At 46.9% G+C, this 24,679-nt stretch overlaps 1 protein-coding gene across 3 annotated transcripts in view; it reads right to left on the minus strand.

Annotated features, from left to right (window-relative positions):
- SORCS2 (sortilin related VPS10 domain containing receptor 2) overlaps window positions 1–24,679 on the minus strand; it is a 202,665-nt gene that overhangs the window by 12,247 nt on the left and 165,739 nt on the right. For all 3 annotated transcript variants that reach the window (XM_077310865.1, XM_077310866.1, XM_077310867.1), the window contains exons 19-26: window positions 24,138–24,324; window positions 21,421–21,554; window positions 17,721–17,844; window positions 15,240–15,352; window positions 13,234–13,359; window positions 11,066–11,165; window positions 7,305–7,407; window positions 5,529–5,686 (exon numbers count right to left, since the gene is read on the minus strand). In XM_077310865.1, the coding sequence (XP_077166980.1) occupies window positions 5,529–5,686; window positions 7,305–7,407; window positions 11,066–11,165; window positions 13,234–13,359; window positions 15,240–15,352; window positions 17,721–17,844; window positions 21,421–21,554; window positions 24,138–24,324 (1,045 nt within the window). The remainder of the gene's footprint in view (window positions 1–5,528; window positions 5,687–7,304; window positions 7,408–11,065; window positions 11,166–13,233; window positions 13,360–15,239; window positions 15,353–17,720; window positions 17,845–21,420; window positions 21,555–24,137; window positions 24,325–24,679) is intronic.

Genomic DNA, 24,679 nt, shown 5'->3' on the forward strand with positions numbered 1-24,679 from the left:
ACTCACCTTGCCCCCCCGCCCCCAGTTAGACGGCTTTCTCATTTCTCCCATTACATCCCCCAAAGAGTACTATGGTTGGCAGACCAAAACTTACTCTGGCCCCAAAGAGGTGAAACAGGCCAGGTGAAACCCGGGCCAGGGCTCTGCCAATGGAGATCAACGGAGACCTTTGGGACCTGAATCACTTCCACTGAGCTCTTCTGCCAGGCCTGTGGCTGACGTGGAAACAAAGCAAACAATCTAGCTGGCTGCTTATGGCTGAAGTTTATACAATTCCACTATTTGCCAGAAGGAGAACTGAATTAATTTCAAATTATATAGGTAAAGGTATCCCCTGTGCAAGCACTGAGTCATGTCTGACCCTTGGGGTGACGCCCTCCAGCGTTTTCATGGCAGACTCGATACGGGGTGGTTTGCCAGTGCCTTCCCCAGTCATGACCGTTTTACCCCCCAGCAAGCTGGGTACTCATTTTATCGACCTCGGAAGGATGGAAGGCTGAGTCAACCTTGAGCCGGCTGCTGGGATCGAACTCCCAGCCTCATGGGCAGAGCTTCAGACTGCGTGTCTGCTGCCTTACCACTCTGCGCTACAAGAGGCTTCTTCAAATTATATAGTAACCAATTAATCCGCATCATAAATTTAACCATACCTTCAGATTGTTTATTAATCATAAAAATACCATCCAAATTTTTTGTGTAAAATGCAATGTCTGAAAAATTAGGATTCCGTAATGGGTTCAAAACCAACTTCTTTTCCAATTCTATCATAAAGATAGTCACTAAATTTGGGGCTAGAGAGATGCCCTGTATCTGCAAATATAATTGATCTTTGAATGTGAAAGAATTTTCTCCAATATTGTCCAATAAATGCATTAGAAAGAGTGTAGGTAGGCTACCTCCCCCACAGTCATTCAGATAAAGCTCTGCCACTTCTCTGGCTTCCTAATGGGATATTAGTATACAGAGCCTTAACATCTAAAGTGATCAGTTCCCTTGTGGGGGGCCTTGCAATGTCTCAACTTGATTAATAAAGTGTATTGAATCTTTCTGTATTTTCGGAATAGTTGGTACAGCTCTTGAAAGGAAGTGGTCTGCATACTTAGAAAGCAGCTTAAGAAGGGAATTAATTTAAGAAACTATCTGGCATCCAGGTGGTTTATTAAGATTTTTATGTATGCCAATACTTGCTTACTCACAAAATCTTGCCCTAACCCATCTTGTAAAATCAGAGTCCAGTAGCACCTTTAAGACCAACAAAGATTTATTCAAGGCGTGAGCTTTCGAGTGCCAGCACCTTTCACTCGAAAGCTCACGCCCTGAATAAATCTTTGTTGGTCTTAAAGGTGCTACAGGACTCTGATTTTATTGTGCTACTTCAGACCAACACGGCTACTCATTTGAATCCATCTTGTAAAGTAATTATGATTAATCTGCACAAGTCAACAAAAGGGAGAAAAGAATTTTTTAATAGGCATGAGTGTCACTCAGCAACCTTACAACTTCTTCTTCATCATCATCATCTGAACTGCTCATCACTTCCACGCCTCCCTTGTCCGCCCTTCTAATTGTGATAGATCGTTCCTTAAAGTTGAAAGCACAGCAAATTCCTCCTTAGTTAGATGCAGCTTCACTGGTCTATGTTGCTTCTCCATTTCCAACATATCTCTCAAAACTACTCTCTCAAACATATCTATATCTGAAGAATGGTTTGGAGGAACGGAAGAAGATTTAGGTCTAAAAGCCTCATATTCCTCATTTGCCTGCGTGACAATTTGTATAAATCCATCCTTGTATGAAAAGCATCATACTGATGTGTGGGTATAAACTTCCACCCCTTTGCCAAAACGTTATATTCAAGTTGTGATAGAGGTCTATTGGATATGTTAAACACTCCCTGGGGGGTGTGTGTGTGTGGGAGAGTTTGAAAATCCGGTCTAAATCTTTCCAGACATCTAACATTCCTTGTAGGTCTCTGAGGTCTGGGAGCTGCTGTCTCATCACCTGAAGAATTGGGTGTCTCTTGTGTCTGTACCTGAAAACATGTTTGGGTCCCAACTTGCTGATATGGAACGGAACCTTGGATTCCTCATTTTGAGCCAGGGGTACACATGGTCTGTCTCATAATCCCTAGCATCTCAATTATATTTTCTATTCTTAAACTCTTTAAGGCTTCCAGAAAACTTCTTAAGTTTGACACCTAATCCAGCAGCTTTCTTATGAAAATTCTCCAATGTACTGCCAGTTTTTAAAGAATCACTAATCTTAGTAAGCTTCTTATCCGTATTTTCAATTTCATTTGCTGACTGTTCAATTATTAGATACATCAAGTCAAATGAACACTTGGTTAATATCAAAGCCCATTTGTACTTGAAAATGTGTCAAGAATACGAAAATAATCATAAGTCAGAAGATCCGAGATTTGTGGGACTGACCCATATGCATGAATTTAAATATGCAACAACGGATATTACAAAGAGACTATTAAAAGGGGGGAGCAACTAATCCATGATTTGGATACCTTAATACCAAATGAACTTAGCAACAGGATTGATTACTCATGTTTTTTGTAAAGGTTGATGTTTAAATCTTGTACATATGAGATCAATTTTGTAACATATAAAAAAGAATGAGATACCCAAAGAGTGGTTGACAGGTGTATCATTGGCTGAGACTGATATTTTGAGTATTTTGTTTATATAAGTAATAGACCCTATACATTAAAATACATTGTAAAAGTACATGGTATAATTTATTTAATTGTGAACCTGTTTGGAATGTAGATTCATGGGTTGTCACTAAGAGCTACTGCACAGAGCAATGGCACATGGAAATGGGTGTAAGTTTCAGAAGGCCGGGTATGCATTAATATTACTTTTTTGTACTACTTTTCTTCATGGATTAGTAATAATGAGGGTTATTTAGACATATTTGCAATTAAGACATGAAATAGAGAACTGTTGCTTTAAGACCCGATTAACTGGAGGAACGGAGAGATTAAAACGAAGCTGCTGCTGAGCTTCTAAGAGGGCTAAAGACCCTGGCTGTGACCATGAGTCCCTCCAGTGTGCATTTTGAAATAACAGACCTTTCTGGCAAAGTGATACTATTAATTAAGCATTATTGCAAGTTATAGTTTCTGTTGTGGAAGAGTATGGCAGGAATATATTGATGCTTATGGGTTGCACTATGTTTAGTCTCATAGGTGACAAAGAAATTAAAAAATGGTCATTACAGTTTGTTATTTACATAAAAGGTAACTCTATTACATTATATAAGTTTCATTGGTAATGATTAGAAAAACACACAATAATATTGCTTGGAATATGATTGCCTTGTTATTAGCCATTGAAGAAGACTTATGTTTTTGAAAATGAGGTGGTACCGGATGTCGTTACGGCAAGTTGTGAAAGTGAATAAACTTCAACCATATGCAGCCAGCTTGACTGTTTGCTTCGTTTCTGCTTGGATGGTCTTATGCTCCGCCACCTCCAACTGGCTGCGGATCCCTGGCCCCAGAGAAGCGGGTCGGTCCTCAACCAGGGCCAGAGCCTTCTCGGTCCTGGCCCCCACCTGGTGGAAGAAGCTCCCTGAGGAGATCAAAGCCCTGCCCAAACTTCCACAGTTCCGCAGGGCCTGCAAGAGGGAGCTCCTCCACCAGGCATTTGCTTGAGGCCGACCGACTCAGAACACCTGCTGGTCCCCCCCCCAGACACCTGCCCATGACTCTCCCAAAGTTACTGTTAATTGTTATTTATAGTATAAATGTGGTTTTGTAATCTTTTAATGTAATCTTTTGATGTTTTATTGAAAGTTGTTTTGATGTTATAGTCTGTATAATGTTCCATGTAAGTTATATAATGTGTAGACCGCCCAGAGCTGCAAAGAAATGGGCAGTATAGAATTAATGGCCCTCTGGTGTGAGGCCTGTGATTGAGGCTGGGAATATAACATGACATCTAACTGGCTGGCTTCCTCGATGGACCAGCAAGAGAAAACATCGGGAGAAAAAGCTACCATACCAAAAACAGAAACCCTCCCGAGTGTTCATTGATTGGAGGAGGCATTAGAAAGCTGTGAAATGTTTCAACTGCTTTAGGATACTATTTTAATGTTTATTTATTCAATTTATTTATGACTGTTCTGATTGATGTTGCCCACTCTGTGATTCATGGGAAGGGAAGGTTATAAAAATAAAGATTATTATTGTTTTTACTAGCAGTAATGCCCATTGTGCAAAAAACACAAGAGGCTCCAGGCAACTTGTGCTCCCTTTTCATAATCCTGCACCCCAGCCTGTGAAGGTAGAGGAGAGTACTGAAATGGAGCGTAAGCCATGCCTGGTCCCATTAAAGGCAGGGGGGAATGTTTAAATGGAGTGGGGGCACTAAACATATTACAGCTGATCATGACAGCCAGGCAGCCGGTCCCCTTAAATGCCCTCCCCATGCTTCGGCAATGTGCTGAATGTCCCGAAGCCTCCTGGCTCATTCTGGAGGCTTTAGAATGTTCAATACATCACCAGAAGTACACACACTCAATCATATTGTATTTATTATTATTATTTAGCCTGAATAAATTTTCCCACAAGTGGCTTTCATCCCATAGGAACAGAATGTCAAGGGCAGATTTTTGCCACACTTTTGCAGTGAAGAATCATACGCCCTTGACCAGGGGTAGTCAAACTGCAGCCCTCCAGATGTCCATGGACTACAATTCCCATGAGCCGAATGCTAGCAGGGGCTCATGGGAATTGTAGTCCATGGACATCTGGAGGGCTGCAGTTTGACTACCCCTGCCCTTGACCATCAAAAAATGGAACACACGGAGGAGGGAGGGAGGGAGGAGACATTCCCCTACACAGCCAAATCAGCCGAATTAACCCTGGCAAGCAATGGGGCCACAGATGCCTCAGACAAATCACTCACACATCCACGGGGGACTGAGAGTGTCCATTGTCTGTGGTCAACTGACAGCAACCTTATGGGGGAAATTATATAAAGCCAGGAGGGCATAGTTTTTAAAAAATCCAAAATACTGACTAGAAATGATTACATCCAAATCTATATCTGTAGAATAATAGAATCACAGAGTTGGAAGGGAACTCATGGGCCTTCTAGTCCAACCCCCTGCACTATGCAGGACACTCACAACTCTATCGCTCAAAATGTATTCAAAATGTATATTTCTGGATCTGGAATGCATTTAGCATAATGAAGGAAAGCAGCTCCTTGTATCTTTGTATCTGATCTGCTGGTGCATGGGATGTGCGCTTCTCAACAGTTAAGAAAAAATAAATAATGTAAAAACTCCAGTTACTGTGAGACAAAGCCTCCTGAGGAGCTGGGATTTAAAGCCTTTTTTTCAACGTTATGAGTTTTTTTCCCCACACTGCTCTGAAATTCTACATACGGGCGTAAACCATAATTTGTGGATGCTGCAGTGAAAGAGGAGCTGATGCTATGAGTTTACCAATAAATCTTCTGAGAGCTGCAAAGGAACCTGTCAGTAAGAGGACAAAGGGTACGTACCTCGTGCATTTCCTAGCGTCTGACAGTCTAGGTCATCGTCGATGAATTCCTCCCCCTGAATTATATTTTGGGTGTCCTCCCTGCGGTTCACAGGGCTGGTCATTTCCTGCTCTTTTTCGTTCTGCATCTGAGCATAGACGTTTCTGCCTGGCAATTTCCTAGAGAGTCCAGAATATCAGTTAACAGTAGGAAGCAGTGGAGGGAGAGGCCCATACAGAAGCAACCATGGGGGAACGCGCCTTCCCATCTATTCCACTTGCTTGTGCGATTCTGCAGTTCCTGCAGAACTTTCTAGGGGCAAAGAAAAGCAGTGGTGGGCCTTTTGCGACTCATGGATTGGGCTGAATACCAATTGTACCTTTCAGACATTCCTTTGGATAAGTTCATATCCAGCTTGTGCAGCAATGTTTCTGTGCAATATAATATGATGGTAATAGGGCTCACCATCACATTATCAATAATATAAATTACAGACTCAAACAGACTCTTAACTTTTCCAAGGGAGATGTATTAATTCTGTGGCTCAAACTAAAGCAGCGGTACTGGACTACAGGTGCCTGTAGAAGATGTAAAAGCAAGGCTCTAAAACAGGAGTAACCAAGCTGTGGCTCTCCAGATGTCCATGGACTACAATTACCATGAGCCCCTGCCAGCATGCTGCTGGCAGAGGCTCATGGTAATTGTAATCCATGGACATCTGGAGAGCCAGTTCAGCCACCCCTGGCCTAAAGCATCATTAATTCAAAAGGAACACCGTCACTGAAGCCAGGAAGGTTGGAGAAAGTCAATCTCAGAAAAATCTTTGGACCTTGTGGTTAGAGACCAACGTTCATAGTGAGGCAGATTTATCCCCTAGTTCTTACATTTGGGAGCACAATACCTATGAGCATGAATGAGTAAACACATCCCTCTAGCTCCTATCTGTACCTGCATTTCCAGGAGCAGGTAGTGCCCGAAGGGAAAGTAGGTGTTGAACGTGGAGAAGAACTGAGGGCTTTGCTTTCTGAGTCTGACATGGTCAAGTAGAATAGATCACAGTCAAATCAGTGCCTCAGCTAAGCAGCCTCAGCTAAGGCCTGCACCAGCAGGTCAGGTAGGCTCTCCTCTATGCTGACTTTTTAGCAGAGCCAGGGACGATTTTGGTCTGGTCTGCAGAAGTTTCACTCTGCGACAGAGGAAACTCATTCCACTCTCTGCAGAACTGAACCGGTGTGGGCGGGTTTCCACCCAAAGGACCTGATCTAGTGAGGGTGGCAGCTTTGCTGATTTCTCCTAATGAACCCCCACCTCTTCTGAACACCTTGAAGAAGAAGAAGAGCTGGGTTTTTTATACTCCACTTTTCACCACCAAAGGAGTATCAAAGCCTTGTTCTCTCTGCAACAGGCAACCTGTAGTGTGGCTGAGAGAGCTCTAACAGAACGGCTCTGAAAGAACAGCTCTAGGAGAACCATGACTAGACCAAGGAATTTAGAATCAAGCTCCGTTCTCCAGATTAGAGTCAGCTGCTCTTAAATGCTACACCACACTGGCAGGGAGGGTACAAAGAAACCTTTCCATTGTTCTGCTGGGGTGAAACCACCAGGTGAGTCTTTCGCCTGCAGCCCAAAACAAGTTTGCTTCTTCAAGTGCTCTGGTGGCTGGAACCTGACATGGAAGCACAAAAGCTCTTAACCTTCTGCAACCTTCAAAATGCCTCAGAGAGCTTTTTGTTCCGGATAAGTCCATCCATCGACAATACGGATCGACCATACCACAGTAAATCACAGATCACTTGCCTTTTAAACTTGTATAGAATTATAGCGCCGACAACCACTAGAGAGATCACAAAAAGTGCTACGATCACCCAGTATCCTCCGCCTCCTCCAAGAGTCTGAGAATCTGAAATGGAAAGCACGTGAGGAGAAGATTCGTCTTTTTTCATCTTGCATCGGAAGGGCTTGGATTTCTTTTTACACTTAGCACGCATATTTAGGGTTGTGCAAAAAAACAAAACAAAACCCACAACTAGTATTTTTATGGTTCAGGAATACTGAACTCAAAAAAGATCAGTATTTCCTGATATTCCTGAATCCCAATACCAGTATGGTATTCTGATTCAGTAAATATTCAGGAATGCCAAATTTTTCTGGCTTCATTGTACCCTGCCTAAACCATTACAGTCATAGGGTATAGCCCATAAGGTATAATGGAGAACTGATCCAGGGTTATCCAGGGCTCGGGGGGGGGGGGCGTAGTTTGAGGTAAGGTCACCAAACCTGCAGTGGCTGGTACCTCACACACAAACACACCCCAGTTTGAATAACACTGGACTGGAGGTCAAATTCTATGGGTTTCCAAAGAAGGTGACCCCCATCCTCCATTGCTTTCAATAGGAGAGAAAAATACAGTCCCTTTAAAATTTAAAGGCCTTTTGCAAGCCACAGTCCGAATGAACTCTGAAGCCCTTTAAACACCTTCTCCAAGCCACGAGTTCACCAGGAGTGTGTTTTAAAATACTGCAACTCCTTTAAACCTTTCAACTTCAGCTAACCAGCAGTCCCCCCCCACACACACACACTACTTCATGACTAATGGGCCTCAGTGCATCAGTGAACACAGAGGGAGAGGTGTGATTATTTACATTTGATGACGATTTGGGGAAGGGGATTATCACAATCATTCTAAGGACCTCATGAGGGACACAAGGGCTTGGTGGTCCTGGCAGGTGTCATTAGGGCATTTAGTGGAATGAAAACCATTATGAATTGCAGGAGCATTCAGAGGGCCATGGCTCTCCCAGGAGTCCATGGCCTACAATTCCCAGGAGTCCCTACAGTGGGAATTGTAGTCCATGGACATCTGGAGAGCCACAGTTTGTCCTCCTCTGTAGAAATCTCTGGTTCCACTTTAAAAAAAAGGGACTGATTCTTCAGCTTGCACATTTTTTGGAATAAGATTCTCCTCCCCATTTTTTTCTGTTTCTTAATATGATTAGGATCAGTGTCTGAATCTTTCTAGTCAAAGTATTTGCCTCATCTTTACACACAGACTGGTTTCAAAATCTTCTCAATTCTTGATTTCAGTGAAAGGGCAGATTCCTAGCAAACCAACATTTTCAATATTCTTTTATGGGATATCATGTAAATGCAGCAGCTGGAACTCAAAAATTCAGAATAAATATTAAACATACGATAAGATATAACAATTTAAGGCTTAAAGCCAAAGAGCATTATAAAAGAAAGGGAAAGGATATTTAGCACAAACATTTCTTGATATTATTATTATTATTATTGAATTTATTACCGGCCACTCCCTTGCGGGTTGTGGCGGGTTACAACAATATAACACCCCATAAAATACATTATATGGATATGGAACACATTTACTAGTGTGTTCACTCAAATGGAAATGATAACGGACGTGATGCCTGTTGGACCGCCTTAGGGAAAGCGCTAGTAGATACCGGCTGCCACCAGCAGCTCCCCATTTCCCAGGCTAGTCCCACCCTCCGCACAGCAGGGCAGACCTGCAAAGGAGGGAGATGTGTGGCCACCGCCAGCAATGCTCCAAGACCCAGAGCTGGACCTTGGATTGCTGCTGGTGGCAGTGTCCACTTCCCAGTCTGGTCACACACTTGGTGAGTCCCAAGGAGCAGCTGAGGTGGTGCAGCCTGGCCAAGCCCTGCCAAAACCGCCCAGTGAGTACCAGGCAGCGGCAGAGATGGCACAGGAGCCCCAAAGGTAAAGAGGGGCAAGGGAGGGGGGAAGCTGTGTGAGTCTGGGTGTGTATTTGTATGTGTGTCTGAGATGGGGGAAGGACCAGGGACAAGGCTGGGGAAATGACAGATAAGGAGGAAGAGGGGGGAGTGGCAGGGGTTAAGGAGTCCGTGTCTAAGAGTGTGTGTGTGTGTTTGTGTTTGAGAGAGAGGGAAGGGGGAGGGATCAGGAAGGACGTTGGAGAAGTGAATGGTAAGGGGAGATACAAGAAGGACTGGGCGGGGGGAGGAATCTTTCTCTATGTGTGTTCGTGTGTGCAATCCCAGCCACCCCTTACATAAGGTATGAGAATCCTTGCCGTTAAATAAATTCATTCATTCATTCATTCATTCATTCATTCATTCATTCATTCATTCATTCATTCATTCATTCATAGATCGATTTATATGCCACCCCATTAGACTTGTTGTCTTGGGGCAATGAACAACAATTTTAATTTACATTGACAACAAAACAATGAAATTACATTAATAATAAACAGTCTGCAAAACTTTAAAAACAGTTAATTTTTAAAATTACTTGCAACGTTGCTAAATTTGCTGGCATAGATGTCAAGTAGGAGGTAAGTGTTGGAGGAAGTGGATGTGGGGAGGCCAGGTTATTTCTTGTCATTTGGTATTCTAACCGGCCTCAACCATAAGTCAGGTGCAAGAACTCTGGTTGAGGTCAGGCATATTTCTTTAGGGCCCTGATCTTTACCTCGCTAGTGTTGCTGGATGAAAGTGCTCTCTCAGGATCAGATTCAGTCCCTCAGATATGCAGGGCCCAGACCGCATAAAGCCTTAAAGGTTAAGACCAAAACCTTGAACTGTATCTGGACCTTCACCGGGAGCCAATGCAGCTACTGCAAAACAGCTCTTATGTGGGCTCTCCATGGTGTCTGTGTGAGGACCCAGGCAACTGCATTTTGGACCATCTGCAGGGTCAAGGGTAGGTTTGTATAGAGTGAGTTACATTAATCAAGTCTGGAGGCGAACGTTGCATGGATCACAGTGGCTGGGTGCTCCAGGACCAGGTAGGGAGCTAGAAACTTATCTTGGCATGGGTGGAAGAACGCCAGCTGTGCTACTTTTGTGAATTAAGCCTCCATCAATTAAGGAAGCATCAAAGATCACTACAAGGTACCTGGCTAACTGTTGCACCCTGTCTAGCCTGGGGAGATGTGCTTCCTGACCTGGTCCCTTCCTTCCCAGCTAGAGGATCTCCATCTTTCTAGGGTTCAGTTTGAGGCGGCTTGCTTTGAGCCACTCCATCACCACCTCCAGGCACTGGACCAGTGCGGTTGGAAAGGCATCTGACTGGTCATCCATCAGGAGACAGAGCTGTGTTGGTGGCACCCAGGCCCAAAACTCTGGACTAGCTGGGCAAGAGGGCACATAAAGATGTTAAATAATGTTGGTGAGAGAATCACGCCCTGCAGAACCACACAAGGAAGTTGGCAATAGTGTGACTGATCCTCACTGATTGTGACCCTCTGACCTCAACCACCGAGAAAGGAGGTAACCCACTGAAGGGCCGTCCCTCGGATCCCTGCACCCATGAGGTGGCGAGCAAGAAGCTCGTGGTCTACCACATCAAACTGTGCTGTGAGGTCAAGCAACACCAGCAGTGATGACCTGCTTCGGTCTAGCTGACACCGGAGATCATCCATCAGGGTAACCAGAGCCATCTTGACCGCATGTCCAGGGCAGAAACCCAATTGGACTGGATCCATTAACTTATTTTAGGGATTAGGAGGACATTCTCCTTCCACCAAGCATCAAAACTCGTGTGTGCAGTACCTGAATCAGAGCTGTCCAAGGTTACCAAGATCCAGTGTCCTTCTCTCAAGAAGAAACTGATGTTTTGGGCCTCCAAGGACTGCTTGATCACAGCTATTCTCTGGAAGCACAAACGATAAATGGTTAGAGCTGTTCAGGAAGCAACGGAGCTAAGCTAAAAGTGACTTGTCAGAAACCCAACAGGCATTACACTGACAATTTCAACATTTCACACTGACTTTTAGCAACATGCCTCTGCATTTTAGAAAGACTGAAAACGGCTGCTGACAAAAACCGATGCCGTGTCTGCGTGGAAGGGAAGCTCCTTCCCGCCACACGGGGAGAAGTCAACCTGAAAACACAGAGGAAAGCCATTCGGAGTTTATCCAAAGTACAGCTTGCATTGTATAGCATCCCTATTAAAACTAAGATCTGTTTTCTCTAGGGTTGTGCGTGGCAGTGTACAAATTGGCCATTCCAGGCCACCACAGCCAGCACCGCGCTGTGCCACGGGGGGGAGGGTGAGGTGCGGGTACCAGTGCATAACTAGGCGCACACACAAGTCACGCACTGGTTCCCGCGCCTCCCCTTTCCCCCTGCGGCACAGCGCTGGCTGCAGCGGCCTGGAACAGCCAATTCGGACGCCTCTGCACATAACCCTTCCTAAAACCATAACAATGGTCTTTAATTCCATGCCTATGAGAACTGCAGGGACTGTCCTAGTTGACAGCTGAAGTCGCTGCTGAGTTTAATCAAGTAAAAACACCACAAAATCCCATCTCACTGTACTGGCCGCTTCAAACGGGGGCAAGAAGATCACTGGCACAGAAATAACTTCTGCGTTCTCACGCAAAAATATCTCGGCCTGATATTCTTTTCCAGTGCGACAGCATTGCAAGGAAGGCCGAGTTGAAAGCAATCTGTTCTCTGGTGATAATGATGATGATGATGATGATGATGGTGATTTATAGCCCACCCTTCCCTGAAGGATCAGGGTGGGTAACAAGAACAAAATAAACAATAAAAATGTAATAGAATCGTGAAACAGTCATAGATATTAAAATCACGAATTGATCAATACCGAGTTTAAAATCATATCTTCCCAAACCCGTCTCTTTCTCTCTCTACTGGGAGAGGTCGTGTGGAGGTAGATTTAACAATCAACATTTGTTGATAATTTGTCAATTTGAGCAGGGCAGCCGGTATTTCGCTATTATTCCCGGCCTCAACCGTAGGCCTGGCAGAACCCTGATTTACACTCCAGGAAGCACGCTTGGCCACAGATGCTCTCCTCTGCCTCTGCTTCTGGAGCACTGGTGTGGGAGGCATCCACATATTGTTGTCCTCGAGCAGCCCCATTCCTAGGTTTTCTCCTTCCTTGGGCTGCTCCTCCTCCAACCTGGCTTACGAGGATATTTGCTGAAAGGACACAGTCGGAGCGTGCTCTCTGGATGGGACGGTGCACATCTGTGATGATCCCACAGACAAGGGTGCAATTTTCCTCCAGCCACCCTCACAGATAGCATTTCCCCCACCAAAGAAAGCATCCCAGTGCTACAGTAATGGCCATTTTTTTAAGTCCTCAGGTAATGCAACTGGGGGGGGGGGGTTTGCAGGGAATTTTTTGCTGACAAAAGCATTCAGAAACCCAACCAGTGGGGCTAACCAACGGGGTACAGAGGCCAAGGCCTTCCCCGATGCTGCCCCTCAGCACTGCTACTCAAAGCTTTGCTGCCCCTGGACACAGAGGCTCCCTTTAGTCACCATGACCTCTGCAGGATCTGTTCCAGTCCCCTTTGAAAGCCTGCTACACTAGTTAGCGGGGTCCAGTGAATCTCACAACTTAATTGCTCTGAGAGTGAAGGCACATTTCATCCCAAATCTGTCGTAACTAGGACCGTTTATGCACTGGGAACTTCACTGCCCCAGCTCCCATGCAGGAGCACAAATAGGGGGCGGAAGAGGTGCACCAGGCCAAATGCTCCCCCGTGTGGGTGCAGGAAGAGGTGGGGCAACCTGCCACGACTAAAACTCCAGCCTGCAGCACAGCATGAAACCTCCAGTGCATAAACGGTCTAGAAGAGAGATTCTGTGAGCCATTATGTGGCATTGGCCTCCCATTGATTAGGACCCAGTTAAAGCCCAAGAGGATGTTACGCATAGAGTTGGGAAGCGAATCGATTTCTTGCCTTATTGCTGGACACGGTTCTTTTCCTTTTGGGGTGGTTCAGAGACTGGAGCACGTACAGGTTGGCTGTGGTGGGCAATCCAGGCCTCACCACAGTCACAAGGCTTTCTTCAGGGATGTTTGTTTCCTGACAAGAGAAAAACACAGAGGGAAATTGAGTGGCCGGGCGTGACTACTTTCGTGGCACTATAATGCATTTTTTAAAAACACGTTTTCAATTTGATCCCCTTGGCTTAGGGAAGATGCCATAAGGACAGCAGCACAGAAATTGCACACACTTAAGATTTTTTTGGGGGGGGGGAGGGGGGACAGTAAATAGAGGGATGTGCACTTCGGCTTGGTTCAGCTGCCTCGGCAATCACCGAAGCCCGATGTAGCGCGTAGGAGGCCAACGGCCTCCTACGCGCTGCATCGGGCTTCGGTGATTGCCAAAGCAGCTGAACTGAGCCAAAATGCACATCCCTAGTAAAAGAAGATGCAAAGAACCATGACGATATTTTTACATCTATTAAAGCCTTGAATGATGCCACATTCTTGAATGATGCCACAAGTGATTGTGTTGTGCATTAGACAAGATTTCCCCCTCTGGTTTTAACCCATCACTACGATGTCTGATCCTGTGCACATTTACTCAGAAGTACATCCTACTGTGCTCAATCAGTTCCTCTCAGGAAACTGCACACAGAAACTTAGCCCCAGTCAGTGATGAATCTCGTGTGGGCAAACTTAGATGAGAGAGAAAAGATCTGTGCACATCCATAGCATAACAAATGTCGTGCATGACAGGGAAAATTGATCGAGTCAACCGCTATGGAGGAAGGGTATGATTTTAGCATGGTGTGGAGGCTAGAGGTTAGGCTTGGCAGCATTCTGGGTCGCCACGTAGAGGAGGGCAAGGCTTGGTACCTGTTGGCAGCAGGGAATAGGATCTGCAGTAATGGCTTTAAATGACGTGAAGAATGGTACTGGCTAGATATCAGTGGGAAAAATTTCACGGTCAGGGCAATTCAGCAGTGGAGGTGACTGCCCAAGGAGGTGGTGAGCTCCCACTCACTGGCAGAGGCTGGACAGAGACTTCTCCTGGATGCTTGAGGCTGATCCTGCATTGAGCAGGGGGTGGGACTAGATGGCCTGTGTGGCCCCTTCCAACTCTATGATTCTTTGAGTGTAGTTCAGCAGTGGAATGGGCTGCCTAAGGAGGTGGTGAGCTCCCCCTCACTGGCAGTCTTCAAGCAGAGACTGGAAAGATATTTATCCTGTATTTGAGAGCCAGCTTGGTGTAGTGGTTAGGAATGCGGACTTCTAATCCGGCAAGCTGGGTTTGAATCTGCGCTCCCCCACATGCAGCCAAGCTGGGAGACCTTGGGCTTGCCACAGCACTGAGAAAACTGCTCTGATTGGGCAGGAATATCAGGGCTCTCTCAGCCTCACCTATCTCACAGGGTATCTGTTGTGGGGAGAGAAAAGGGAAGACAGCTGTAAGCCGCTTTGAGCCTCCTTCGGGTAGAGAAAAGTGGCATATAAGAACCAACTCTTCTTCTTCTTCTGGATGCTTGAAGTTAATCCTGCATGGAGCAAGGGGTGGAACTAGATGGTCTCCAGGACCCTTTCCAACTTAATGTTTCTATGATTCTATGAGACTGTATTTGAATTTTCTGAAAAAGCTTTCAAAGACAACCCTCGTAACAACCAAAGGATCAGAGGATGGAAATTCTATGATTCTACCATCTCCTTAGAGGTGGATGGAGCAATACTCCCCCGTCCCTTTTAGCAAAGCATTTACCAAACCCCGGGCTTCACAGGGAATCCCTGTAGACATAACTAGCCATGAAGGATAAGGATTGAGCTCTGAGAAGACAGGCTACATTCCTCTAAGCAACATGCCCCTGGATTGAAATTGATGCACATGAATTCAACCAGCAGGACTGTGGAGGTGCTCTGAACATGGAGATTCCCCGTTAACGTTTCTGTTTAAGGACCAGACATATTCATAACCGGAGGGGTCACCTTCGCAATCCGCTGAGTTACGACGAGGCCAATGTCCTCTCGCCAAGCAGGTATGTTTGGGTTGTACAGATCCAGATACTCAGAAAACCTTAAGCGAAGTACTTGAAAGTGATCTGGGAATGGGAAGCAAAGACACGACGGAATCATGAAGTGAACTTTGCAAAAACAGACCCAGTCCCCCCACGCACACTGACATTCAAGACATGCTAAAAGAGGCAGCTAGTGGCAGAACTACATGCTATACTTGTCACATTGAGAGATCAAAAGGAAGCCATTCGTCCTTGAAAGCTTTGTTAGCCCGCCAGATGGGAAATGGAGATCCACACGGCACTGAGATTTCTTTTAGCTTCTATCTCGGGTTTTCTATGCTTCAAGGCTAATTAATTACTTCCTATCTCTCTGCAGGGTATTGATGCATAAAGTTAATCAATTCATTCTTACAAGATTTTTTAATTCTGAATTTTATTTTGGGTCTACATGATTACTTGCAATCTCTGGCTATTTTGGAAATGTCTGAATCCAGCCAAGACAGGGAGAATCTGGGAAGACTCTGCTTGTGGGGTTTTCCTCACAGTCAAGTCACAGACTCCCATTTGGCTGTTTCTCCCTGGAGCATCATGTAACATTATGCTCTGGTGTTGTTAACAGTGGAAGAAGGAAACCAGGCCGACAAAGAGCACAGTGACCAGGCATGATCGAAATGGACACTGGCTGGAACCTTGCATGGCTGAGGGAGGCAGTGCAGGATCGGGGATTGTGGCCACAGCTGTGCCATGGGACCACCAAGAGTCGGACATGACTGAAAGGCTGACAACAACAAATTGTTAACAGAACAAAGCAAGAGTTTGATGAGCTGATGCCTGAGCCCTTTACTTCTGAACAAACATATAATAGGCATCCGTATTGCTGGATTTCTCTAGGGAGCAGACTGTTATGTTAAGCGAGGCACTGAAGTACTGACTTAATTCTGCTAGCAGTGCACTGCACAAAAGTGTCCCAAGGAGGAAGCAAGCTTTCGTTTTTAGGATGGTTGTCTATGCGCCAACCTTCCAGTGGTCTACATGAGAAACAGGTAGAAGGGACTCGGCGTGAGCAATAGACCCATGACAGTTTTGGGAAAAGAATGGGTGGTTGGAATGTCCCTGTCATCTGCCATGCGTGCTTCCTCCATGACGCAGGTTGAGCTTTGGAATCCTTTCTGCTGAACAGGAAATGAGCTCGACGGGAGCCCATCCCCCAGGCAGCCCCTAGCAGGATGACTCTGCATCCTCGGAATTCCCCACCCCTCACAAAACAAGTCCTGGGCGGGGGAAGGATTCTGAGGCTCAAGGAGCAGCAGCAATCTTTGGCAAACGTCCTCAGGCAGAACTTAACACCCATAGAAGGGCCCAAGCAAGATGGGCTGGAGGGGCAGTACAAAAACAACAACAACAACAACAAAACCCTTGCTCAGGGACTTGTCCTTGTGCCAGAGGGTGGATAGAGTCAGATGAACATGTGCTTCTGTTCTGCCCCATTTATGATGCCATCCGATGTAACTTTATTCAGCCAATTTTGAACACCCACCCAAGATCTTCCCCAAAGGAGAAAGTCAAGGTGTTGCTTCAAGACGAAGACAGGCAAATAGCTCTCTGCACAGCTAAATTTTGCACTGCCGCCATGAAATTGCGTACTATGTATGTGGATCAGAAAATTTCTATCTGATCCTATTTAAAAAGTACCAAGAGCCAATTGTCACTGGTATGTTTTAAATGTTGAATCTAACATCTTAAAGTTTCTATGTTGTCAGACCTTTAAATTCTTTTAATAGTATTATTACTGTTTTCTCTCTTTTTAAATTGTCTTAGTTTTTCATTACATGTATTTGAATTTTGGTCTGAATGACCGTAAGTAAATATTGAATGGATGTCCTCAGGGCTCAGTTTCTCTCACCATCTTGCAATAATCCTGAGGTCCAAAGACTGGCACTTTCTATCCTTGGACTGCCTCTCTTGGAAACAAAGCGGATGAGAGTCCACCAAGGAAGGCTCTGCAGAGAAAGGCAACGACAAACCGTCTTCTCGCTGGCCTTCAGAGCCTTTTGCTGGGGTAGCCCTATGACAGGTGTGACTTGATGGCACTCGGGCAACATTTAAGGTACTGAATTCAGGATATCTTTCATTGCTTTCAAAGACTCACAAAGACTTCCAGAACGAATTAACTCCCTTGGAACTCCTCAGTGTGGACTAGGTTTGTGATCATCGGCACACTTCGGCAGCCATTCACACCATGAATTCGGGCGTGAATGGCTGCTGAAGTGGCTGAAGCATGCCAAAGCTCACAAGCCTAGTGTGGACCCAGACATGGCTTGCCACTGGAAGCACCCACAGAGCGGAGGAGATCCGGGCCCTTCAAACCACTCCCAGTCCACCTGAAAGAGAATCGAGGGGGCAGAATCTACACGGTACCTCCCCCACCAAAACTGAAAGGAAATGGCCTCACCCAAAACTTGGATAACCTTGGAATCCTGGAGCATGGAATTCCCACGGGAAGCCTGAACTGTCACCCTGACTTCCCCGATCTCTGAAAAACTAGTCACCAAAAAGCTCTCCAATGAAAGGCGTGGCTATTAAAAAGAAAGAAAAAGCAAGAAAGGAGAAAATGAGCTGTGGATGGAAAGAAACATGTAAGAAAGTCGTCAACATCATTAGCAGTGAAAGATTACGTGGTGTTTGTTTGGGCTTTATTCCTGTGCACCAGGGATTCCCAACTAGGGGTGAGCACATCGGTGTGGTTCGGCCACCTTGGCGATCACCTTAGCCCGAGGCAGCCACCTGGGGCTTCGTGATTGCCGAAGTGGCCAAACCGCTCACCCTTATTCCCAACTCAGGTTCCGGGGAATCTGGGGAATGTGTGGGGTTACACAAGAGCTCTCCAGGGGTTTCAAGGCCTTTCCCAGAAGTGTGGATGGCCGCTGACACCCCAAGATGTCACTGGAGCCTCCTTCCCCTGTGGCTCTACAGGCCTGGTCTCTTTCTCCACAATGGAAATGGTCAATGATCTATTGATTGGTTGTTTGATTGATTGGCTGGCTCCTGCACCTTACTTCCAGGCCCACCTTACTTCTGTCACCACTTCCAGAGTTCCTCGAAGCCTGAAAAATATTTCAGGGGTTCCTCCAAGGTCAAAAGGCTGGAAAAGGCTGCTGTAAGCCTTGCACAGTTCTGGACCTGCATTCACTGCCAGGATACAATTTTGGAAATGGGCATGGGCACATAGTATTTCCTTCAGCAGGGAACAAACACAAGCTGTTTCCATATATTAGGGATGAAGGGTAGAAGATCACCTATCAGGGCGGAGACATCCCTTGTACAGAATCATAGAATCATGAAGTTGGAAGGGACCTCCAGGGTCATCGAGTCTAACCCCTGCAGAATGCAGGAAATTCACAACTACCTGCCAATCCACAGTGACCCCAGTTCCATGCCCAGATGATGCCCCCTCCCATAGTGTGACCAGGATGAATGTCCCAGGCCTAGCAGTTTGGGGGGCTCTGCCAATGATCTAGGCCAGCCTTTCTCAATCGCTTTACTGTTGAGAACCTCCTGAAACGCTCTCCAGGCTTTGAGAAACCCTGGAAATTATCTCAGCAAGCCATACCTTCCTGCCACCCCCACCAGAAGTCAGATGTCACCAGAAGTGACACCACTCAGACACTCCCACTGGATGTGACATCACCAGGCCACTTCTACAACACAGGAAGTGACAGTACAGAAATATTTTCAGATGATTTGCGAACAGAAACATATCTGCACTCTGGGTTGGCTACCTGTATGCTCTTCCTCACCCAAAAGAGCCTGCAGGCTGGAGAAACAGGCCTATGCTGCTCCTTCATTTTCACCCCTCCCCCATGTCAGGATTATTAGAAAACCCTGTCATAAATTAGCCTGAGTTCTTCCATGACAGTTTTATTGCTTGGTGCCTGGGAGCTCCAGGCCCTATATCATGCTAACTAGTAGAAAGTGAAATGTATGTTATTGTAACCATTATCTCTCAATGTGCTTTTCCATGGGGCCTCTCGGCTGGGTCTGGTTCTACTGCAAATACCATCTTATCTGAGGCTGAAGACAGTCAAGGCCATGTGAAAGTAACACTGTTTTTAATTGCTTTCGCCTCTTCTCTCACTCTCCCCTCCCTTGGGAACTTTCAAGTTTTGGGCGGGAGAATTGTATTGATAAGATGAAGCAAATCTGTCCGCAGGCCAGATTTGACTTCGCTAGTCTAGATGTATGAAGTGCTTCTCAATAAAACTTTTCTATTTCTAAGAAGTTAGTTGTGAGTTCTTGCAACGTCTGACACCCCAGTGCCAGAAACAGGGCTGGAGCAGGCCTTTGCTGCTCCACTGACCCCTCCCCTTCAAACACCACAAACTCCGCTGGTCTACTCCTCTGGGCCAGGAACAGGCAGGGCAGGGACACGCTTGTGCGTTAAAAAGTTAAAATGAGAGCATTTACCTCTCTGGACTCCAGTCACTACCACGTGTGACAAGCCTCGGCCAGCAAGGATTTGTATTCCCTTCCCGCCCACTCCAGGCCCATCACTGGCCATTGTGGGGACAGGCTGACAAGATATATATAGTTATATCACCTGATTTTTTAAAAATTAAAATATATAAAAAATTAATTAACTCTAACCAAATTGGTGAAACCCTTCCAGGGCCGTTGCAAAACCCCAGGGTTTCATGACCTCATCTAGGCAACGGTTTGTGAGGGAGCTCCCAGCCGGGGAATCAACAGTAGCTTCGGAATGAAGTCTCAAGAGGCGGCGGTAAGTTTGGAACCTCCCGGTGACACCTGGAGAACTCCCAGCATTACAATTTATCTCCAGAAGATTAAAAGGGCTACTTTGGAGGATGTACTCTGTGGCATTATACTTTGCTGTAGGGTTGTGTGTGGCGGCGTCCGAATTGGCCGTTCCAGGCCGCCACAGCCAGGGGGGGCGACCACACACACTCTCCTCCCGCCTGCGGTGCGGGGCTGGCTGCGGCGGCCTGGAACGGCCAATTTGAACGCCGCCGTGCACAACCCTACTCTGCTGAGGCTCCTCCCTTCCCCAAGCCCTGCCCTCCCCAGACTTCACCCCCGGAAACTCCAGGTATTTCCCAACCCAGAGCTGGGGGGGGAAGGAAGGAGCTTGTCACTAGTCCCTTCCGAAAAATGGCTGCTCTGGAGGGTGGCCTCTCTGGCATTGTCCCCCACTGAGATCTCTGTCCTTTCCAGGGCCCACCCCAAATCTCTAGGAGTTTCCTGACCTGGATCCAGAAACCCTACCTCCACCCCTGGTCCCCTGCTTGCAACCTTGGGGGACTTAGCGACCCACCCTGCTCCTATTCCTTGGCTGAAAACTGCAGCCCCAGGGTCGGTTTTCATTTATCAGTATTAAGACTTGGTTAAACTCCTTTGCATGTGATTTTAGTTTGCCTCTAAGCCAATCTCTCATCGAATTGCATGTCAAATGTCTAACACAAACATGCATGACTGTGATTTATTATACAGCAAGCAAAAAGGACTAATTCAATTCAATATTGGTAAAAGGCACTGACCAGGAGGTATACATGTCTTTAACCAAACAATATAATTTAAGACAGTGGTCCCCAACCTGCGGTCCGCGGCCCAGTGACGGGCCGCGAAGGCCAGGGCGCCGGGCTGCGGTTCCCTCTCCCCCCCCCCGCAGTAAAAAACTTCCCAGGCCGCAAGCTTACTGCGGGAGGGGGGGAGAGGGAATAAGGGCCAGGCCGGGCCGGGCTGCGCATGCGCACATGCTCGCCATGGGGCCAAAATCGCGCATGCGCGATTTCTGCCGTGTAGCTTGCTGCGCGGGCGTGGCCGTCACCCTGCCGGTCCCCAGCCGAAAAAAGGTTGGGGACCACTGATTTAAGACACCTGGGAAAGTGTGTCTGCACACGAATGCTTAGGCCTTGAATAAAATTTCACTGGTTCTAAGGATGCCCCTGGACTCAAGCTTGGTTCTGTCATTTAAGATGGTAAAACTGGTTGTTCAAGGGGAAGTTTCTTTGAGCCAGAGGAAAAGAGCGGCACAAATAATTCAATAAATAATCCAAGACTTCCTCTTATTCGCTGCCGTAAAACATGGCAAAGTTTAAAACGCCCCAGAATCACAGGTGATCTTGATTCCAACACACCTGAAGGCTGTTTCCGATCCACCAGGAGAAGAGTGTGAAGTTTGGGTTCCTCGGCAGGGTGGCGGCCGTCAGGTTCACCTCCTCATTTCTGCCTATGATGGGAACGACTTCTAGATGCAAGGCCTGTAATGGAGCTAGAAAGAATCCGGCTCATCAGCCATCAAGCGTTGCAGGTCTCAAACTGTCTGGCACTCTCGCACCAGCCCTTCAGAGCCACTGACTCCCCCTTGAGGAGGGGCCTCCCGTAGAGCTGCCAGGTCCCCCCTGGCCACAGGACAGATCTTGTCACATCTCAGAAGCTAAGCAGGGCTGGCCTGGCTAGCAAAGGGACGGGAGACCCCCAAGGAATGCCAGGGTTGTGGCACGGAGGAAGGCAATGGCAAACCACCCCTGAATGCGGCTTCCCTTGAAAACCTGTGGGGCCACCTCAAGTCAGGCATAGCTTGAAGAAGAAGAAGAGTTGGCTCTTGTATGCCGCTCGTCTCTACTTGAAGGAGTCTCAAAGCGGCTTCTATTCGCCTTCCCTTTCCTCTCCCCAGAACAGACACCCTGTGAGGGATGGGAGGCAGAGCGAGCCCTGATATTCCCGCTCAGTCAGAACAGCTTTATCAGTGCTGTGGCGAGCCCAAGGTCACCCAGCTGGCTGCATGTGGGGGAGAAGCAGGGAATCCAACCTGGCATGCCAGATTAGAAGCTGGCACTCCTAACCACTACACCAAGCTGACAGCACCTTCCACCACCACATGAATTCTTGACTTCCCAAATGGAAGACCGCAGGTCTGAGGTTAATGCAAAGAGGAGGAAGTGAAGCCTATCCACAGAATTTGCCTTTGGAGGCGACCTAGTGCGGACAGCAAGGTGCAAAACCAAACTGCCTCCCCAGAGACCAACACGAGGGAGCTCCGGAGAACACAGACAACTGCGGAAACGCCCCCAATGTCAATAACCTTGATCAGATCTTGCACACTGTGGCTTCCTTGACTGACTCAATCATCTCATGCCGGATCTTCCATTTCTCCTATTGCCCCCGACATTCCTTTTCCAGTGGCTCTTATCTTCGCACACCAAACTGTATGACTCCGCAAACGAGATTTGAACTAAAAGACACTTTGAGAGCTGATAAATAAAGGCCCTGGAGGCCCTCTTGGTGATTGGCTGGAATGGCAAAGGATCTCCAGGCAAAAGAAATCCATTCACTCGGAGGAACTGGTTGCTTTGGAGGCTGGTCAGTGTGCCTTGCAGAGATCCCTCCCGCCCCAAAACCTCCAGTAATTTCCCAATTTGCAATTGGCTGCTCTATGTTATGTGTGGGCTGTTCTGGGTGGGGATACCGGATGAATGCCTCTTTTCAATGGAAGAACAACAGTCAGAGCAGGACGGGCATTCTGGCATCCACCTCTGAATGTTTATTTTACTAGATAACACAGTTTGAGTCCAGTGGCTCCTTTAAGACTGCGAAGAAATGCATTTTACCTGTGAGGTCGGAAATAAACCTTTTAACTAGGGAAGTGTGCTTCAGTGTGGTGCGGCCAACTCGGCAATCACGGAAGCCCAAGGCGGTGCGTAGGAGCCCAGCCCATGTGGCTTGGTGTGGTGGTTAAGAACAGCGGACTCTAATCTGCAGAAATGGCTTTGATTCCCCGCCCCTCCACCTGCAGCCAGCTGGGTGACCTTGGGCCTGTCACAGTTCTCTCAGAGCGCTCTCAGCCTCACTTACCTCACAGGATGTCGGTTGTTGGGAAAAGAGGGGTAGGCGAAGGTAAACGGCTTTGAGACTCCTTTGGGTAGTGAAAAAGTGGGGAATAAAAACCAGCTCTTCTACTTAAAGGTGACACTGGACTCAGACTTTGCCCTGTTGCTTCAGACCACCTGAATCTACTTCATGTTACTTTTAGTCTGCTCTTCTCACCAAGAATGAAGTCAGATCACATAGTGCAGGGGTGGCTAAACTGTGGTTCTCCAGATCAGGGGTAGTCAACCTGTGGTCCTCCAGATGTTCATGGACTACAATTCCCAGGAGCCCCTGCCAGCATTTGCTGGCAGGGGCTTGTGGGAATTGTAGTCCATGTACATCTGGAGGACCACAGGTTGACTACCCCTGCTCCAGATGTATCCATGGACTACAATTCCCACGAGCCCTTGCCAGCATGTGCTGGCAGGTGCTCATGGGTATTGTAGTCCATGCCAGGGTTTGGCCACCCCTGACATAGTGTAAGTCAATGTAATCAGTGGGATGCTGCATCTGTTGCTCAATGCAATAGGTCTAGGATTACTGGGAAAAAGCTGGTGTCTGAACTGTGCCTAAGTATTAAACAGAACATGTTAAACAATGCAGGACATGGGATGACATCAAGAGAAGCACAGTGCCTTTCCCTGGACCAGCGGACTGTAAGGTGGCTGCATCCTCCTTCATAAGAATGCCTGTGCTGTTCATTTGCTCTATTATTTTAATTTTATATGGGTTTTGTGTACGGCTTTCAATACACCGTTGAGAAACAGCCTTTGTGGTGCTACTTCAGACCAACACGGCTACCCGCTTGCATCTTTCCTCAGAGTAAGACACGCTGAATAAAACGAGACACGCTTCTGGGCAGACCTTCTGGGCAGACCTGCTCCCTACTCAATGCCACTGCAGAAATAGATCACTACTGATTATTATTATTATCACGGAGTCTGAGCAGGGGGGGAAATGAAAGGGGGGGGAGCTCAGGACTTACAGTGGACCTGAACAAACACCACAGCCTCCTCTCGGCCCGCTGCATTCTCTGCTGCCACTGAGACACGGTAAACCCCGGGATTCTCATAGCGGTGCTGAATGGGTTCGTTTGCCAACGTGAGGTTCACGTACAGGGCCTTAAAACCATCTCCGTGGTCCACCTGATATTTCGTATTGACAATGTCTCCCTGTGAAAAATTGAGAACAACCGAAATAAGAGTTCTGAAACCTCCTTTCCATGACAAAACCTGGCGACGTGGCACAAACAAAACCAGACACTGGGAGATAATTACTGTCAGCTCTTTTACGATACTGAAGATGACTGCTTCTCTCTTTTTACAAACAAAAGACAGTGAGTGGGTTACTAAAAACACCGGCTTGGAAAAAGCCTGAAACAAAGGAAGCAATTCTCTGCCTCTTCAGCTTTCCCTCTTGTAGGTTGACATGGGCCATGCATGCTCAAAGGAAATGTTTCGGAAAGTGCACCCATGTAGCTAGAAACCAAGCTCCATAGCAGTGGTCCCCAACCTTTCTGAGGCTGGG

Source organism: Paroedura picta, chromosome 14 (assembly GCF_049243985.1).
Source record: "Paroedura picta isolate Pp20150507F chromosome 14, Ppicta_v3.0, whole genome shotgun sequence".
NCBI classification, from domain to species: Eukaryota; Metazoa; Chordata; class Lepidosauria; order Squamata; family Gekkonidae; genus Paroedura; species Paroedura picta.